The sequence below is a fragment of the Opisthorchis viverrini genome (assembly GCF_000715545.1).
Source record: "Opisthorchis viverrini unplaced genomic scaffold opera_v5_16, whole genome shotgun sequence".
NCBI classification, from domain to species: Eukaryota; Metazoa; Platyhelminthes; class Trematoda; order Opisthorchiida; family Opisthorchiidae; genus Opisthorchis; species Opisthorchis viverrini.
This window is the reverse complement of record NW_008751672.1, coordinates 803,938-823,953: the sequence shown is the minus strand read 5'-3', so window position 1 is coordinate 823,953 and position 20,016 is coordinate 803,938. Positions and strand designations below refer to the sequence as shown.

At 46.4% G+C, this 20,016-nt stretch overlaps 1 protein-coding gene across 1 annotated transcript in view; it reads left to right on the top strand.

Moving 5' to 3' along the window:
• T265_01471 (hypothetical protein) overlaps positions 1 to 15,837 on the top strand; it is a gene marked incomplete at both ends in the record, with an annotated part of 75,369 nt that extends 59,532 nt beyond the window's left edge. Inside the window, 2 exons of the mRNA XM_009165512.1 lie at positions 9,777 to 9,894; positions 15,146 to 15,837. Of these exons, the coding sequence (XP_009163776.1) occupies positions 9,777 to 9,894; positions 15,146 to 15,471 (444 nt within the window). The remainder of the gene's footprint in view (positions 1 to 9,776; positions 9,895 to 15,145) is intronic.
• Positions 15,838 to 20,016: the final 4,179 nt, after the last annotated feature.

The window sequence follows — 20,016 nt, the reverse complement described above, 5'->3', positions numbered from 1 at the left end:
GCTCTCAACTCCTCGAAGACGGTGTACCCCAGTCGGCGGAGACGTTTTGCAAGTTCCCTTGCAACCCGATTATGACGAGCACATCTGGCTAATTATTCGACATATGCAATGACTTTCTAACTGCCATGATTTGATGCAACTTGCACACTCTTAAAGCGTGTGACCTGCATATCAATGTCGCGAGCGGAATCATGGACAGCAGCGTACCGATAGTGAATGCTAGGGTAAATGCCCTAGTGTGTAGCAGGAAGAGATGCAAATGGGCTCACAATAAAGAAACTCCTGTTCTCAGGAATGAAGCTAAAGAGCAAGGTGACCTATACTTTCGGATAACAGTAAAATACGCACCAGGTCGGGTTGGGATACAGTCAACAAGGTCGATTCAGCGTCCCTTGCCCAACACAAGCGGAGCGCAAAACAACAAGCCCTAGTTAGGTAGTCCGATTAGGAGGGAAGTGGTAACGTGCTCACCATTTGGATGTGCTATTTACTCTGTCCTGTGGGACGTCCAGTCAGTTGTAAGAAAATCAGCTGGTCGCTTTGATCACCATTGCTTCTGTCCTCCTGTGAAGGCTATGAGCTGAGCCGAAATTCCGTAAAAGGTGTGCTGCGTTTCGTGGTGTGATCGTACCTCTACTCCCTAGGAGCTTCTAGAGTATCACCACACTTGTCATAGACCCACGGTAGTGGCACATTTGGACAGTAAGTTAACCTTCCATTCATTGGTACGGTGGCCCTACGTAGCTGCTTGCTATCTAACAGGAAAACTATGCTGTCATCTTAGGCACGGCATGCAGCGAAGCTAATTAAAAAAAATTCTGACATTTGACAAACTCTTGTCGCCCTTGAATCGATTGCGTTTCTTCCATGTATCTATTCCATCTGGATTCTACCACCGATGTCATCTACCTTAAGATTGTAAAACGCGAAATTGACGGCAGGTTGATACCTCTCCCGGGTACAGTAGTATGCAGACGATATTGTTTTGCATGTTGAATGCACTCAAAGCTTCCAGAACGCACTTGACTCTCTGATGGTCAAAGTGTATTGGTCTAGCACATGCTTGGTGCCGAAAGAGTGTAAAATACCCTCTTTTGGTGAAAATTGCACCCGACTTCAACTTAATTAGTGACCGACTAGATCACCAACGGCCCTCTCCGTTTGGATATAACTGATTATGACATGAAAGAAAGAAGTATCAGACGAATTTCCAAAGGGAAGATGGCCTTCACCAATTTATTAGACTGGCGGCACCAAATCGACATTCACCTTCCCATGAAAATCGGAGTTTATGATGCCACAGTTTGGACTGTATTGTCGTACGACTGCGAAATCCAGTTACTAGATTTTCATAAACTGGTAGTTCTCAACAATCGTTGTTTGCAGTGTTCTACACTTGTGACAGGATCACCCTTCCCTACAATTACGAGATGCATCATAACGTGTTTGGCACAAACGGATGTAAGCTCACAGCATAATTTCCCTGCACCAGCTCCAGAACGCACTTGACTCTCCGATAGTCAAAGTCAAGTCAATTAGCAGCCATATATTGTAGTGTCTCAAATCAGGCGCAGTGGGCATCACGCGGTCCCCATCCCCAAAGACGAGTAGCACCCAAACACTTTGTAATCTCCTTCATACCCCTCTACCAAGTCAAGGGCTAGCCACCTCTCCGCTTCCGCCACTGAATTCGGCACGAAAAGCAGAAATCTCTCCGGCAAACGATGGTTTGGCGTACGTAATGCATGGCCTAACCAACACAGCTTTTGATGCTAGACACACTTCAATAGAAGTTCCTGTTACACAACCGAAAACGCGCTTTCTAACTGCCTAATTACGGATTCGCTGACACCAACCCACACGAGCTATGGTTCTGAGACAACGATTGCCGAACACATGAAGACGTCTCAGTTGCGAACAGGTCAAGTCCCCCAGCCATACAACAAAACACTGTAGCGTGTTGCATGTCCATTTGGAATTCAGAGATATACCTCAGAATACCAGGAAAGTGGCAAACAGTGAAGCAAGCAAAAACATCAAGTACCCTGATTTGTGTACGAATTTGGTTTTGATGGGAGACTCAACTGAATTTGACTGAATCTCTCGTTTATGATGGTATTCTGTAACTAAGTACTGTACGAAGCCACTTCATGTTTTATTTAGTACAATATGAGGCGAGATGGCTCAAGTGGTTAGAGCGCGAATTGACTGACCAGAAGGTCCATGGTTCGAACCCGACCTCTGCCACTCGACTTCCCCTGTCTAGGCTTGGGCAACCTGGCAGTATCCCAACCCTCGTGCTTCTTTCGGGTGGCATGGCAGCTAGACAACGGAAGGTTGCTACAGCTGGATGCTTTCTTTCTTTCTTAGTAAAATATGCGTGATATCACATTAAAAGAAGGGCGAACCGATGATGGGCTTTCGAAGGGTTTGCAGCAATCTTATCAATAATGCGTTGTATCTAAGCCAAAACATCATTCACGTAGATCTGTTTAGACGTCTTGCTTCCGTTTTCCATACCATGTTCTGCCTAGCACTATGTGTGGCGTCCCACCGGTGTATTCATCCACTGGCCATTAACGCGAAAACCGTTTCTCATTTGCATGGATAGTTCGACCTGTAAATGAGCGGTCGTATTCTACTGAATGGTTCTCAGCAGCACGTCAACGCAGAGTAAGCCTTCGGCTTGATGATCGTGCAGCAATTAAAATTGATCCGGCTCCCACAATAATGGACAGAATAGGTATCTATAGCTGTCTGTGATTTGGGCATTTTAATTTGGGAACTCAAGTCGGTTGAAACACATGAAATGAGTTTTCTGGGACCGAAAATTCTCAAAAAAAATCGTCAACCTAGCGAATTATACGAGTCTCGGTGTTGCCTGAACAATATCCGAATTCTCTCATTTGTCTTCGTTTGCATGTGTAGAACACAGGGCGAGTTTTCTCTTCCAGCGTTTCATTTCATCAGGTTTATAAGCCTTCCATTGGAATGTTTCATCCCGGAGTTTTGCAACCCGTTCCGGATTCGATGGAATCCGATTAAGTCACAGTATCCTTGTTTCACATGTTCCATCATGTGATCAATCACCGATCGCATGCAAGCTGTAGCAACCGGCAGCATGTCCCCTGACTTGCTGACCAATCGACGACCGGTACAAGCTGTCTGCCGCCACAGGCGCGCACGCGCATGCGTATACCCATAGCCGCTCGTTTGTGCTAACTTCAAGATGAAGTCCGTTGCTGTGGCGCTGACTATCGAGCTCCAACCATGCGTTCTGGCGCGTAGCCTGACTACAGTGCATGTTCGGCCGTTGCATGCACGCACTCACGTGATCACGGTGCTGGGGCTGTGCGACAAAAAACCTGCTGAATACTCCACCACTCTGCTGATCGTTTTGGCCTTTTTCTCGACATCAGCTTCTCGACTGGCACAGTAGACGGTCACAGGCACGCGCATGTCCGAGACTACTCGTGAAGTTCACATCTCTGCCATAACCCTCGGTTGTCTGTTGTTGTACGTCATTTCAACGTTTTTCCCGCCAAAATCCTTCAGGATACAACTACCAGATGCAACTCCACCACCAACATTTCAACTCATATCCTCAGCGGCAATCGGTTAATTTTATGGCTATATGCCAACGGAATAACCTTAAACTGTGGGTATGGGGCGAGATGACCCAAGTGGTTAGAGCGCGAATTTACTGACCGGAAGGTCCATGGTTCGAACCCGAACTCCGCCTCTCGACTTACCCTGTCTAGGCTTGGGCAACTTGGGAGTATCCTATCCCTCATGCTTCCTTCGTATAGCATGGCAGCTAGGCAACGAAAGGGTGCTACGGCTGAACGAAACTGTGGGTATGCAGCAACCATTAAACCTACGAATATCTTCCACGAGTAAGAGTAAGAGCTGGCATCCACAAAGTAGGACGTACCTAGCAGCACACTGATAGCTCTGATCTTTGGTTCGGAGATTGATTTCTTTTCTATGCCATGGAGTGTTCTGCACCTGAAAGAGAGCTCTACCACCATTGTTGACTTGGTTTTTGATTTCGTCCCTAGCCTGACCGTGAGACAGAATGAGGGAGTCCAGATTGTAGAATGCACCAATCGTTTCAATTATGGAGTCACCCAACATCAGTAGTTTCTGTGTTGGCTGGATGACTTGGAAACAGTTTCCTTTTGATAACTTCAATCTCTGAACCGGTCAGTAGGAGGACGTTGGTGTCGTTGATTTCATCGAATTCGTGGGTTATGGATAAGTTGTTCTCTACGATAATCCTCAAGGACTTTTCACAGTATCCAGTCGGTGATCTAGCTAGTACGGAACGAAGGCATCGCCTTCTTATAATGATGAAGTCGCTGGTCAGCCTTCACACACCTAGATTCGGCCTTTTGGAATGGCTGTAGAAAAATCTGTTCCTGTCGTAGCACAGCGGTGCAACCCACGGCGTGATGGCTATTGCGCATGTGCTAACAAGGCTCTGGGGCAGTCCCAACGGAAAGTAGCGTATTCTCGGCTGGCATAATATCTTCAAAATGCCACGTGGGCTCAGCGTTGACACCATGACATGGGAAGTGTCGTGCTACCATAGAAAGGTTTTACTTCCCATACGGAGAACACGAGCTCCATTTCATTTCATAGTACAACTGATTTGACGCACGAACTGTGAGACATCGTTGGCCTGCGAGTCGCACTTGGGTGCTCCTCTAGGACTACAAAGCCGAACTCGAATAAAAGCCAGACCCGACATAGTGGAGAGTAGAGAGTGACTGAAGATTCAAAAGTTGTCCCAACGAGTTTGTTCTCCATACCCTCCCTGCTGCGTTGCATTCTGTTTACGGGTGCACCCTTCAGAAAAGGTTGTAAAAAGCTAGGAATGTCATTTGTACACAACTCCTCGTCTTGCTCCATAATCACTTCTACAGTCGAACCCATCCTGCGGCGTCCTCGGTAAGCAACACCGTCGCTGCTGCTTGGACCTCGCGCGAATACTAAGCCTCTCTCTTCCAAATCAGACATGCATTGCACATAACTCTTGAGACCGGAAGCCAGAGTCTCACAATACTAAAGCAGTCCAAGCGGCACCTCGATGTTACTCTGCTTTGGCAACTGCGCCCACGATGTCGTTTCAAAGGCGCTCAGGTGAAATTGACCGCCGTAGCCATCTGAATCCTTACTTCCACAGGGCTAGACGATTTCTGCGATGAGGTACAAGTACTTTGCGATGACGGTGTCAGGCAATGCTTTTTTATGGCATTCTGAGCCTTTTTAGTTTATCTAACGGTGCTCCCTACAACGGTTCGCACACATTCTCCACAAACTAAATTCCGAACTTTTCAAGCTCTGTTGCGATTGTCTTGCCAGAATAGGCGGTGATGCTTTGGAGGATGATGGAAAACCTGGTTTTCTAAAGTTACCACAAACGAGCTACTGGGTCTGTGTGTTGTCTAAGGTAGGAGGCAATGAAAGAGAAAACAATAGTGCGATGCATGAACTTCGCTGTTGCCGGCGCTGGACGAGTGGCAATGGTATGGGGTTAGTGTTGGAATCGCAAAGCAACTGAGTAGCACAATCTCATCAGGCGTATCAGTTTGGACGACGATCCGTCATCCGTTGTTGTTGTTTCACTACATATCGCCATCTACTGAATCGTTGGCTGCACGGAAGTCGATAAAGCAGATTGTTCTGTGTTCCAATACGGGTTTCACATATCAGACATCCTTCCCATCTAGGGCCTCGAAAAGTCGACGTCTTTAAACGTTCAGTGGAAGCTGTGATGGTATATATTTCCGTGTGGTGCAAATTATCAAACGGGGTGCATTTCCGAAGTCGCCACCGTTGGTATTATGTTCTAGGCTTCCTGGCATCTCTACAGAGTAGCGGTTGCCATCAACATGGGATGAGCGTGGTAGTCTAGTGAGCTTCCAAGTCAAGACGCTTTGGCAAGTGCAGAAGATGCTCCGCGTTTTGATAACCAATTTCCTTTCAAAGTGAGGCACACCACAGATAATCATTTTAAAACTTAGTTCAGCGCTAGTCTTCTGTTAACAAGTGATGTTTCCGAGCCAACAAATATTGAAATGTTTAGGATGGAGTCGGCCGAGGGTGTGTTCAGCGGAACCTAAGCCGCGTCCCTAGGCATGATCTGCGTTTTTTCGCTGAGCAAGGTCAGCTCGAACGGCCTAAATGTATTCCAGTTGGTGAAATGTTTTTCTGTCGCCTAAGTAGCTTGTAGGTTGTCGTTTTTAAGTGTCGTAAACGCATATTCAAAGTACTAGCCCAAAGCGAGAGTAGTGTGCGTGACAACATGTAAGTGGTCGTAGTACCGATCTTTGACTAACCGCTCAGATGGTATTGTCAGGGCACAGTCTGAAGTACCGAAAAAATTGATCGGATCATTTTCAAGGCCAGATTACAAAGCACTCGAGGTATACCTATGAAACAAAGGCTTCTTCGGCATTTGGGCTAGTGTAGTCCTGTCTTGGCCATAACTGTCCACCGGTCCCCCAAAATCAATACGTTTGGGTCCTTAATATGAGACTCAAACAAGTAGGAGGTGTCTATATGGTAGCCATGCAAGGTGTGCAAAGTAAAGACTTGATGTCCGATGTCAAACATCAAGTAAAGAGCTAGTCTCTCGTTTCCAGACCCTCAAATAAGCCTACGAATGGTTCGCCGCTTTGGGTGGGAGCTATTGATGTGGTGTGATATGTTCATGGAGCCTCATGGGAGTCTGTTTCAAGAAATCCACCATGCTATGGGACCTTTTTGTTCGGGGACACTCTCCCCATCTAGTTTGCTCTATAAGACTGCGGAAGTGTGGGGACTTTCCAGGAACTGATTGAACAACACCGCCATCGTGGCTGTTGGATTCTGATGGTAATCTCATCTTCCAACTCAGCCGGCGCTGATTTGTGACCAGGCTATTGTTGGCTTGTATTTCCCTAAAGGGTTGCACAACGTATCGCCAGTCAGTTCATGGTGCCCGACACCCTCTTCCATTCTCGTTCATTTTCGTGCGGGAATCTCCGTCCCAAGAAGGCAGTTAATAGACTTTCTCAGAAGAGAATATATGGTAGCTAGTTTTATGGGTGTATATCATTGGATTGCGAAGAATCACTCCACGCAAACAAGTCTTGTTGATTCATTTTGCGAGTAATCCCTTAACTGTTGTACTACGCCTAAACGTTTGCACAGCAGAATAGATAAGCAAATAACCTCTCGTTGAATTCAGGAGATCTGTTCCGCATTCAGTACTCCGTATCAAATGGATCAACTAATGTTTCTTGCTCGGGCTTTGTTTCCTCTTTCGGTCGATATAAATTGCCTCTAAAAGGCGCGCCTCGGTCATACACTTCAAGCCGCTCGGAACAAGCTTCACTCGCTTCAGTTTACTCTTCGGGTGTCGGTATCTGCTACTCAGGAGTTGTGCTTAGCCCCTGGGCTGAATGCGCTTCAGTTGGCTGGATCCCACGAGGTGGTCCTGTTTGCGCTGTCCGGTTGGCTAACTCAGTTAAGATCAATGAAAATCAACCCGACAAACGGCTTTCATTTGTTGTTTCAGCATATGCGCCGGCAGACCGCAGCTCTGTGGCTGAGAGATGGCCTCTATTGAGATTTATCACGGCCGCTTTTGTCAGTTAACCATCCGCGGACTCAGTCGGACCATGCGGCAACCAGCTACCGGTGCAGAGTCTCAGTACTAGACTCATCTCCTTCGGAGTACACAAATTGACTCTGATTGTGGTATTGCTTGGGTAGCGTGTCGGTTCGCCTCCTTTCGGGAACATGCCGGTTGACACAGACCTTCAGTTTACCACCTATTAAACATATCTAAAGTCCAATAATATCGAGCTGAGTTGGTTGAGAAGCCTTTGGAACTAGATGGACGCGGAGCACTTTTGTAGAAAGACGAAAAAAGCCACACACAGCTTTTGGAGCCACCCGTCCGAGGTCGCTTGCGCTCATTTCGTCACCATCAGCAACTCCCATTGATCCCAGGGAAACTGTACCACCAACATTCAACTGTGGTGGCACACACATATCTCTCAAACGATGAACACTGAAGCTCCAATGGACTGACAGAGAGCGCTGGTGGATAGCGAAAGCCTGAGAAACAGAGACAGATTTTACAGCGTGAAGCACTCTCATCCAGACCCAACTAATCTGACCAGAAGGGCTCTTCAACTCATTCACGGAACTGTCGCCTTCAGCGATGGCCTGAATACGGAATAACGGTTCAGCTGACTCTTATTAAATCACCCTCCGGAAGCATCACAAATCCAAGCCTCTTACTTGCTGAACCGATCATTTAGGAAAATATGCTAATTNATGCTAATTTTCTGGGCAGATGCATAAGTCCCAAAGGACTGGGAGGATGAAATTAATTCCCCAGTCAAGAAAGCCACTTCCGATATTTGTGACGCCAGAGTGACATTAGTCTGGCAATTAAGACTAGAGAGTATAGTGTTGTAGTTCGGTATGCTCCATCGCATGGACGTAGAGAAGATCCCAGAGACTGCGTTTGACCATCATTGCATCCGAAGCGCTGTGCTGGTCTGATGAAAACACCAGGTGAGTACTGCTGCGGTACACCAAAGGTTTTTCAGAAGTAGTAACTCTCCCTCGGTAGATCAGCTGGTCACACTCCATAAGTTACGCTTGTTAGACCACGTGTTTCAAATGTCAGAGAACCGTTTGCCTCGTGTAGCCTTCTTCGCCCAACTACGCACCTAATGACGAAGACCCGAGGACGGTCAGCGCATGATTTTGTTAACGAAGCTTGAAAACCCTCACCTGTCAACTGTAACTGCCGTTTCCCCGGATGTGGACCGCGGAATGAGGTGGACCAGTGGCGAATGACCTGGACGTGACTGTTTTAAAGAGCCGATTGTTTAGCTCTCACATTCCCTGTCATATCGCACAAACAGAATAGTCTAGTGGACTGAGTGGATCATCGTCTCCAAAAATCACCATCATCTCTTAATCTTCTTATCCTGTGTTGCAATTGAGCAATTGTACTTCGACATACCTTTGTAGCTGAATAACTGAATTAACTGAATTGGTCTGAACTCATTTCTCAAGACACCTATCCCCGACCGAGGCGTTTAAGGATATTTGAGCTTGACGCGACTCGTTTGCCCTTTCGACCCTTACTTCACTTGACTTGCTTGCTGTGCGCGTCACGTCCAGTCTTAACATTTTGTTACACTCGGAAACCGTTTGTTCAGCAGCGACTAACTCGTTCTCCTGATGTGATGACGAATAATGGAAAAGGGTTGCAGAATGACCAGATGGGTCAATGAACCAGAGAGATGATTTTGTCGGGTAGTGATCTAAGGTCAAGGTGGTATTTCAACCATGACTTACTCCACATTGACATAAGGCTCAAAAAGTGTAGTGGGAACGTTTCATACTATGTTCTTCCATCCTTAGTTGTCGCGAGTCTAAATCCCCTGTTTTAGATCGTGGACAATATTTTCGTGAGGCCTGTAAACACTTTGTTGATTTTCTCCGGAATCATTCTTGAGGTGGGTAAAAGATCTTGTTCATTCAGTTTCGACATCTGTGAACTTGTCCAGGAGATGTAGCGGTGTAGTTATGATGATGCAGTCAACAGCTTCCCAGAACTTTCGTCACTTCAATTTGTAACTGGCATTCTCATTGAATTTTCCTAAACTTTGGGAAAAAGAGGTGAAAGAAAGCCAAACATAAAAATGTCTACCTCAAGCGTTTGTTGTTGAGCAACTTATCCATTTTTGATTAACTTTCAGTGGAGCCTTTTGTCTGGTTTCCTGTCGAGCTATAAAATCAGCTATCTGATCAATGTGTTCGCTGTGGCCTTCATGTATGCATGTTATGCAATCGAATACCGGTGGCGTCAAGTTCCAGGTAAGAATATATTGTGCTGCGAAATATTCCGTTTTCCCCTTTTTTATTCACCTCTACTTCACTCGATGGACTAGAGCTTCACATTTCATTCACTCATCTCGTCAAAGTTTTGTCCATAACGTAGTCCACCTCTAGGTGGTGTTAGTTTCGTGAAACGCGATCCTCGGAACTCGACGGGACCACGCTTAGAAGGGTAAACTGAGAGTGGATGCCGGAAAATGATCGACATGTCCACATCGCAGCTTCTTCTGTCAGAAATAGAAGTTAGAAGGGGCTAAATTAGGGTTGATTACAGAGAAAGGAAAGTGCACATACAATACCCAGCTGACTGACGCGATACATCTGATGACATGTTGACTGTAATTCGGAAGTGAGACGTGCACCGCGCTAGACGGGGCGCCTAACCAGAGAGACGGTCGTCAGTACTTCAAAGGAAGGCGAAGAAGAAATACGATCTGTGTGGTTTCAGGACAGTGAATCTCCAACGGGGTAGAAATCAGACAAATGACGGCGAACCTCCCGGTAATGAAAACCCACCAAGAGAAACCACTGGCTGACTAGACATCTCGATATCCCCTGAAGATGTTTCTTAGAGGGGAGACCAACGTTTCACTAATAGGGGCAATTGTAGCAACGTCAAATGAGTTTTGTCACCATGAGCTTTTTATCAAATTTTAAATGTCCAAAACCCCAGTGTCGAAAGTTTCTGGTTCGATATTGTGTCCGATGAGTTTATGAGCTTTACGTGATCTGCCACTCAGAACCCCTGGGTCAGTTTTCTCGTCTTTTTTCTTGTAACAGTTGTGATCTGTAGCATGGGCGATGTTGATTGGCTGGAATGTTCCCAAATCTGAAGACCGTTTCTTCTTAGGATCTTCCAGTCCGCCGACCAGCTCAAATGGCTGATTTGGGCCTAACTCATTCAGTCGGGTAATTTAGATCAGTGCACATTCACTATCTACAAAGTATCTCACTTGACTTGGCCACCTAACCTCTTTCGGTATAGGCTGTCGACACCTCTTGTCATGCTCTTTTATGCGGAGCTGTTTTTACGAAAACCGTTGGTGACAGGATCTTAATGACGAACCTTTTCGTCTAACTTTTTCGTCCTGCAGTCAGCCACAAACCGAATCACTAAGTCCTACTCCACTAATAACCATTTTAACGCTAATCGACCAGTAGAAATACGAACAACTTTACAAAATCAATGGTTAGGACAAAATATTGGGAATTCCTAACTGAACGATTGTAAACCCATAGGAATAAATCAGCTTATGACCTAATCACTGGATGACCTACCCTGAAAAAGCGGCCCGTCGAATCTGCACACCCAACTGAAATTTCCTCATGTGACTATTTTGGATAAATATACATATCTCGCGTGTGTATATAAACTATGTCATATCAGCTTATCCAGTTGTAAACGAGGACTGTTTGTTCACGAGTTCTTTACGAACCTATTCGGATTTCACCTCAGCTTACTCCAGCTTTATCTGGTCGCACCATAGCTACGAGTTTTCCTGCTACTGGCAACGTCATCCTCATAGGCAGTAGATACTGGCAGTTAGCTTCGGCACTACCTGTGAGAAAACGGGATATCTCGTGGATGGCTGCGTTATCCACTTCCCTCACACATGTTCCACATGTATCGAGGGTACGTGGAATGGAATATGGGTGAAGTAAATATTTTTATTGATAAAATGACAGTCATTCAGCTGTAACGCCCTTTCGGTGCCTAGCTGCCATGCCACCTGAAGGAAGCATGAGGGCTGGGTACTGCCAAGTTTCTCAATCCTAGACAAAGGAAGTCGAGAGACACAGGTCGGGTTTGAACCAAAATGACAGTCAGCTGTAACGCCCTTTCGGTGCCTAGCTGCCATGCCACCTGAAGGAAGCATGAGGGCTGGGTACTGCCAAGTTTCTCACTCAATCCCAAAGGAAGTCGAGAGACACAGGTCGGGTTTGAACCACGGATCTTCCACCGAGTACAATCGCCCTCTAACCACTTGAGCACGAATTTTTATTACTCACAGATGTAGTAAACAAGGAAGGGAGGGCCAATGGTTAGAGACCCCTTGTGAAAATGTTGGACGTCAAATTGGTTAAAAACGTGGGGCGACCCACATCACTTAGAAGACAAATGGCAACCAAATGTGGGGCGTCGTGGAAGTTTGGACGAATCATCATCGTCATCATCGACATCAGTGTTCAACACCGATGCTTCACTACCGTACAGTTTGGACGAATGGATTTTAATCATGGTCTTGAAAGTTCGACAAGAACAAGAACTTGGAAAACTAGAAGAGGTGATCATTCTCGGAGAATAACAAGAAGCAAAGGAGTTGTGTCCTGCAGTGTGGAACTGTAATTCCATACGGGTGACCTGGGCGACGTAGGCGAGTCGAGTAACTGATCAATTGTGGTAGTGAGTTCGACTGATCACTTATTGCGGTAGTGGGAGTTCTGGAAACATTTACGTAATTCACTTATTCGCTGGCTGCCTACATCAGAATTTCAGCTGACACAGGAACGAAGGGAAGCAAAAGATGCTGTGGAACCGCTTCTCGAATTGTGCTATAGAAAACAATCATCGTCATCGTCATCACCAGCTGCCGTACAGTGCCACAGTTCCGTTCACCGATGATTTTGGGGAGACTGTCAGTGGCCTCTCAAGTGGGGGATTGAGAAGGGAACCATGCATTGAAGGCAATAGGTTGGATGAACGAGCGCCATTGAGAGCGCGACTGGGCAATGTCTGACATTGTTTCTAACCATTGCTGTGCCAATCGCCCTGTAGCAGTTGATGGACACCGTCATTTAACGTTCGCTTGATCCACCCCGCCTGTACCTTAGCTTCCTCATCCTAACGCCTCAGACTCTGATATCGTAGCTGTTGAGACTTTGTGCTGTCTACCCGCTAGTCCAACTATCCTGAACGACACGTCTCTTTTCAAGAGTTTACTCGGCTCCTGTCTCTAGATTCAATTTGATGAAACCCAAGAAACCTCCTGTTAAAAAAGCTCATGCACTGGTTTCATCACTAGGTTGCTGTGGCGAGAATCGCTCTACCTCGATGCTACTGACTCCGTCAGAAGGGCCTGGTAAGATAACAGTGGTATCGCGCGCTATGTAACAGACTTCCCCCTTTGATCGGCGCAACTAGAGATTTATTGAGTTGTCACTTAAGGAGTAGGATGAACCACCTACCGCCAATGTGCGAACATGCCCACTTGTTCAGCCAGCATAGGCTGGATGACCACCCACCACAACACCCCCGCCTCGCTTATCAGATTGCCGGAGTTCAGCTATCGATGTGGCTGAAGATACGTGCGTCCGTCTTCAGTGTGGCTTATCTAAAATAATCTTACCGGAACAGGAGGATGCCTGATCAATTTCGAGTTATGGGGCACACACTTACCAGAGCCCAATTAGAAATTATCTTTCGTATATGTCAGCGTATTGTCTATTTTAATACAGGCAAGTAGGTGTAGTTGAGGATCTTCCACCGAGTACAATCGCCCTCTAACCACTTGAGCACGAATTTTTATTACTCACAGATGTAGTAAACAAGGAAGGGAGGGCCAATGGTTAGAGACCCCTTGTGAAAATGTTGGACGTCAAATTGGTTAAAAACGTGGGGCGACCCACATCACTTAGAAGACAAATGGCAACCAAATGTGGGGCGTCGTGGAAGTTTGGACGAATCATCATCGTCATCATCGACATCAGTGTTCAACACCGATGCTTCACTACCGTACAGTTTGGACGAATGGATTTTAATCATGGTCTTGAAAGTTCGACAAGAACAAGAACTTGGAAAACTAGAAGAGGTGATCATTCTCGGAGAATAACAAGAAGCAAAGGAGTTGTGTCCTGCAGTGTGGAACTGTAATTCCATACGGGTGACCTGGGCGACGTAGGCGAGTCGAGTAACTGATCAATTGTGGTAGTGAGTTCGACTGATCACTTATTGCGGTAGTGGGAGTTCTGGAAACATTTACGTAATTCACTTATTCGCTGGCTGCCTACATCAGAATTTCAGCTGACACAGGAACGAAGGGAAGCAAAAGATGCTGTGGAACCGCTTCTCGAATTGTGCTATAGAAAACAATCATCGTCATCGTCATCACCAGCTGCCGTACAGTGCCACAGTTCCGTTCACCGATGATTTTGGGGAGACTGTCAGTGGCCTCTCAAGTGGGGGATTGAGAAGGGAACCATGCATTGAAGGCAATAGGTTGGATGAACGAGCGCCATTGAGAGCGCGACTGGGCAATGTCTGACATTGTTTCTAACCATTGCTGTGCCAATCGCCCTGTAGCAGTTGATGGACACCGTCATTTAACGTTCGCTTGATCCACCCCGCCTGTACCTTAGCTTCCTCATCCTAACGCCTCAGACTCTGATATCGTAGCTGTTGAGACTTTGTGCTGTCTACCCGCTAGTCCAACTATCCTGAACGACACGTCTCTTTTCAAGAGTTTACTCGGCTCCTGTCTCTAGATTCAATTTGATGAAACCCAAGAAACCTCCTGTTAAAAAAGCTCATGCACTGGTTTCATCACTAGGTTGCTGTGGCGAGAATCGCTCTACCTCGATGCTACTGACTCCGTCAGAAGGGCCTGGTAAGATAACAGTGGTATCGCGCGCTATGTAACAGACTTCCCCCTTTGATCGGCGCAACTAGAGATTTATTGAGTTGTCACTTAAGGAGTAGGATGAACCACCTACCGCCAATGTGCGAACATGCCCACTTGTTCAGCCAGCATAGGCTGGATGACCACCCACCACAACACCCCCGCCTCGCTTATCAGATTGCCGGAGTTCAGCTATCGATGTGGCTGAAGATACGTGCGTCCGTCTTCAGTGTGGCTTATCTAAAATAATCTTACCGGAACAGGAGGATGCCTGATCAATTTCGAGTTATGGGGCACACACTTACCAGAGCCCAATTAGAAATTATCTTTCGTATATGTCAGCGTATTGTCTATTTTAATACAGGCAAGTAGGTGTAGTTGAGCTTCAAAGGTGACGGCCGTTATGATTCCCCGTCTGTTTGTGGCGCGGTCATTTCGGGAGTGTTCTCTGAATGATTTCGAGGCTTGGTTGCTCCAGGGGAATGTCGAATATGCATGCCATATTGGTAAACGTAGACCATTGCTTTGATATTATCCGATTGAGTTCTGACTAGAGTATGCCGCTACTATTATTCTGTTATCCAGACTTATATCCATTGAATTTCTTCCCCTAGGTCGAACATTTGAAGGCTACTTGGTTCATATCCTTGATCATTGGACTTATTTTGTCGGTTACGGATTGATTCTCGGCCTTGGCTGTCAATATTGGCCAGACTTCATCGGCTCTGGCGGTATGTTCTTGGCCATCACCTACCCTATCCTCGTCATTGGTGCCTTGGGTAGTCGATCGTCACCCAGCACCGCCACACTCACTTGGTTGGAAGCCAGATTGGCGCGTCTATTTCGTTTCGCCCTCGTACTATCTATGCATCCTGCCCTGTTCTGCACCAATCTGATCGTTCGTGGCTGCGTCGGGGCTGCTTACCAGTTGTGGTTTTGACTTGTAATCTTATTCTCTTATCCGATCAACACAACTACTTTCCTAGGATATGTCGCACGAGACTCACGTTACCTCCTACCACCGCGCATAACACTACATCGATTCGTGAGAGTTCTTATTTTCGATAAATTTCCTGTGAATTTCATGTACTCGCCTCCTTTGCTTAGTTAATCTTTTACCAGTCTTTCACATTGTGACATGACGCTGATTACGTTTGATGTGTTCACCGGTCACACAACTTACAAATGTTGTTTGTGTTTCAACTAAGCCCGAAAGCACTTTAGTCTGATCCGGTTTTCACGAAACTTCTTGTACAAATAATACACGGGTCACGTGGTTTCCGGCTATGTGCAACAAGAGAGTTACTGACCTTCATTTGTGTTTACGTTGTTTTTCTCTTCGGACGACTGATTCTCGGCGGATCGGCTTTACTACACACCAGGCGAAATGCGTGACTCTCTGCAGGTGAGCCGCATACGCCGGTTTGTTTATACTGCGTATAACTGATGGCGCCGTTTTTTCTGGTATATTCTGTCCGTCAGCTGGCGTCTGTTCGTGAGGAAGCGTAACATGGGAAGAGTCTGTAACACGGCCTACTATCACACGCTGTCGGACCATGCAGGACAGCGCTGGCGATGCTTCGGTGCTGGTATTCGGTGTTTGATTAACTGAAGTTGTTAAACTTGTTCAGGAATCACGGAAGCCGCTTACATCCTACATCGAGTGATGTGGGCTGAAGTTTGGGATTGGATTGTTTCCGGAAGTCTGCAGTTATTCACGCAATGTTTCTCGGAATGTCAGCTTCGCTAACCAGAATCCACGTCGACTTGACGCGATTTTCGCATTACCAATTTATTAGTGAACACCTAGTTGAAACGATGATACCAAAGACATGTCCTTTTGAAATCGGCCTTTTTTAACGAGTTAATAAAATTCACATCTTAAGAACACGATGGAAGGATGAATGCCAGAATTGCACGACTCATCGCAACGATGGCTGCTTGATTAGAGCTAATTCAAGCCTGAATGCTATAAGTCAACGATATCTGTGCTCAAAAATTGAAATCGTCATCATCTTCGTATTGTTTCTACACTTACAGCCTGTGGCAAAATCCCAAGACCGTTCCAGTTGTTGTTATCCCTGCCGTACTGAAACTGAATGCAACTAAGGCAGTGTGAATTAAAAATTAGTGTAAAAACTTCCACTTCCTGTGCCAAAGGTTAGATGAGAAACCGAACAGTAACCCTACCGGGTGATCTGCCTATCAGGCCGTTTCCATACCCAGACAGACCATCACAGCGGAAATGTACAAAATCTACGGTTAAGCAGTCGTGCAAATAGCTTAATTGTGATGACAATTTCCCTGGTCGGACGTTCTCACGGTTCATCCGATTGGCTTTATGTCACCAGTTCCACGATCACACAGACCAATGTTATACTCAGAGCAACTCAACTGTCTCGGATGGACAAGAAAGACCTCAGTCCTCCACGAAATTCATTTCATGGTCATTACCGAAAGTACAGCATCACTGCTAAGCACTGATGCTTCACTGTCGTGCAACCGTTTTTTGTTTCAAAGCCTTACTTTCAAGAAAATAATAAAAACGGATAAAGAAGGATCTAGTGCCAGCTTGCTGCAGTTATTTCGAGGACTCCACGCATCCGGACACTTATTCAGACAACCTGGATAAATCTGACAAGAACACCACAGACAGTGGTTAGAGTCCGTATCTTGCAGCGTCTCCAGTCGGGCACCCAATCCCAAGGCGTCGTACCGACAGCATCCAGACCTGATTGTCGGGTCAAAGGTTGACCGACTCTCTGCTTGCGCCACTGTGAATTGGGCACGAAGGACAACACTCTTTTCGGCAAGGGCAATACATGACCAAACCACCACAACTTCTGGTACCGGACACTTTCTTTTATTGCACAAGTGAACAACAACAACTGTCTGGTTGTGGATTCGCGGAAACCAGCCTAGACCAGCTATGGTTGTGAGACAACGGTTGTCACCATTACCATTGACTGCAATACACCATTACTTCATACTGGAGCTTAACTGCCATAGCAACGGCTGACGAAGACATGAAGACGTATCAGTTCTGCTTCTCGCAGAGGCGACGCCTCACAGCCATGCAACAAAACAGTCCGTACTGTAACCTGATGCACATGCCCCTTGAGCTGCGAGAATATGCCACTTTGCCTCCACGGGTGTCTGAAATCATCAAGTGCTATTCAAGCCTTAGAGACTCGTTAATTGACCTCATTTATTACTCTACAATCGGAACTCATACAACGTAAAACGCTTCAAAGCCTCGCGTGCTTACTTGGATTTTAAGTGACATGTCCCGGAGCACGATCTCGCACTTTTTGGGGTTCAATGCGCACGGGATGATTGGCATTCGCCCATTCCATATCACTAGCCTTCAATATCCAGTATGCCTCACGGTCGGCGCTTGCGTTAAGGTTCCCCTGACGCCTGAGGATTCATCAAGTTCAACTATGTTCGGGGCCGGCGGAGATGTTGCTCCGAAATTCCAGTACTACTGTCCTGTTTGATGTTGAGTTCTTGAGGGAAGGTGGCGGTGTCTTGAGATAGGTGAAACACCCGGCATTGTGCAAAGATTTGGAGATTTAATTCTAGTGCGAATAGACACAGGACGGTTGAGCAGCTGGAAGGGAGTCCAGAAGATGATTCCGATAAGTTCGATTAGCTTTGGGATTCTCCAGCTTCTCACTTGCTAAGCTAGTTGTCCATCCCATCCGCGGGTTCGTCAAGCGAAGAGCGAAACGACTCCGGACAAGTCCATGCTCAGCATCCACTCAAGTTTTTTTAAAAGGAGCAGTTGTCAACTATTGATTCACACCACCAGTAACAGATGTGATAAGGTCGATTTTGTCCCTGGTGGATAAACTGTTGGGGGACACACCAGAAGATTTCGACTACTTCGAGAGTCTGTGCTGCATAGAAGCAGTGTGCAGCAACACTCAGCTGATGCAGTCCATCGGTGTTTTCTGTACATACCGAGTCCCCGACACTTTACCTGTTCATTGCAAACCCCGGAAGCTACAACGATAGCTGAGCTTCTAGCCCGCTGTAGCAGGGCACCCAATATGTCAATACTTTTCTTTAAAGATCCCAGAACTATAGTTTGTTGGAGCGTTCGCAGGCGTAAGCAATGAACTTCTCGCTTGTGGGACTCCACGGACGTCGCTAGACGAACCGCACAGGGCGGACTATCAATGGCTATCCAACCAAACGAGTATCCTTCTACCCTGTGACATAGTGCGATGTATTTCTAGAGCTTGTCGCAACGAGCGCTCGATTGCCAGAAGTGTTCAGCCCGAGGCGAGATGAAAGGGATGGGGCAGTTAACGACTATATTTGGGACTTCACTTCTTGTTTTCGATACGTAGTATACTTAGTTTCAAACGATCCCAGTGTGCGAGCAAGAACAAGCTGTTGTCGTGCGTGCTTCAGGGTTCGAACGTTAAAAACAGCCAGATAAACCGGGCGGTGAGGCTTGTTAAATTGATTTCGAGATGCCTGAGGCTGTTGGTGCTGGCTGATGTCGTGGCCCATGCTGATGCCAGACGAACGGGGTCGTCAGTTCTAACGGGTGGACTTCATGGGAATTAATTATTAATGGAATGATAGAGAGGGAGGAAAAATTATTTGAAGAAGAAACAAGGGAGGCGTCAACAGTAGCATCTTTTCGTTTACGGTTCTGCGGTATGCAGCAGGTAAGACGACCCTTCTGATAACGCCACACGACAGCTGATGTGGTACGAGATTACTTCTGGTTGTACGCGGACTGGGAGACTGCCTGGATGATGGGAGTCCGCAGTCAAAGTCTTTGGCTCAAAAGCCTAACCGTGAAGCAGTGGTGTTTAGCGGAAAATGTCCGTACCTTAAATTTTTCACCAACTTCCAGGATGGAAGGTAAGCGGACTGTGTTGATAAGACCTCTAACGATGGACCAGTCTGGTTTGAGGGACACTGTGAGTGTCGCACGGACGCTTCAGTGCAGCTCTATTGGTCGTAGGGAAGCACAAACGTCTCGGCGGATATGATATCGCAAAATATTCAAAACGTTTCACACACAAAAAAACCTAGGGACATTTTCTGTAAGCAGCAATTTCAACTGCTCCAAACAAACAAAAAAGACTTACTACGGTTCTTTCGAAACGGCGCAAGCGGCGATAGAGGAGAATGTCTCGCCTCAAATTCAATGACAACTGAGTCAGAGTTGAGTGCACTTCATGTTGTATGTTAAGCAATCAAACTTGCATCATTTCTTAAGTATGAGAAAATGGAGGCCAGCTCATGCGGTCCCAGATCCAAAATCGCCCTTTTGGGCGGAGATTCGGCACCTAGAATCGCCAATTTAGCCATCTTGCTGAGGAACAGAACATCAGTTCCGATGGAATTATTATTGATGTGACATCTACACAGAAGATTAAGTATATTCTGATCCTGTGGGATAAGTGAATTAATGACGCCAAATGGTGTCCATGAATCGCTGGTATGTACTTGCGAGGCT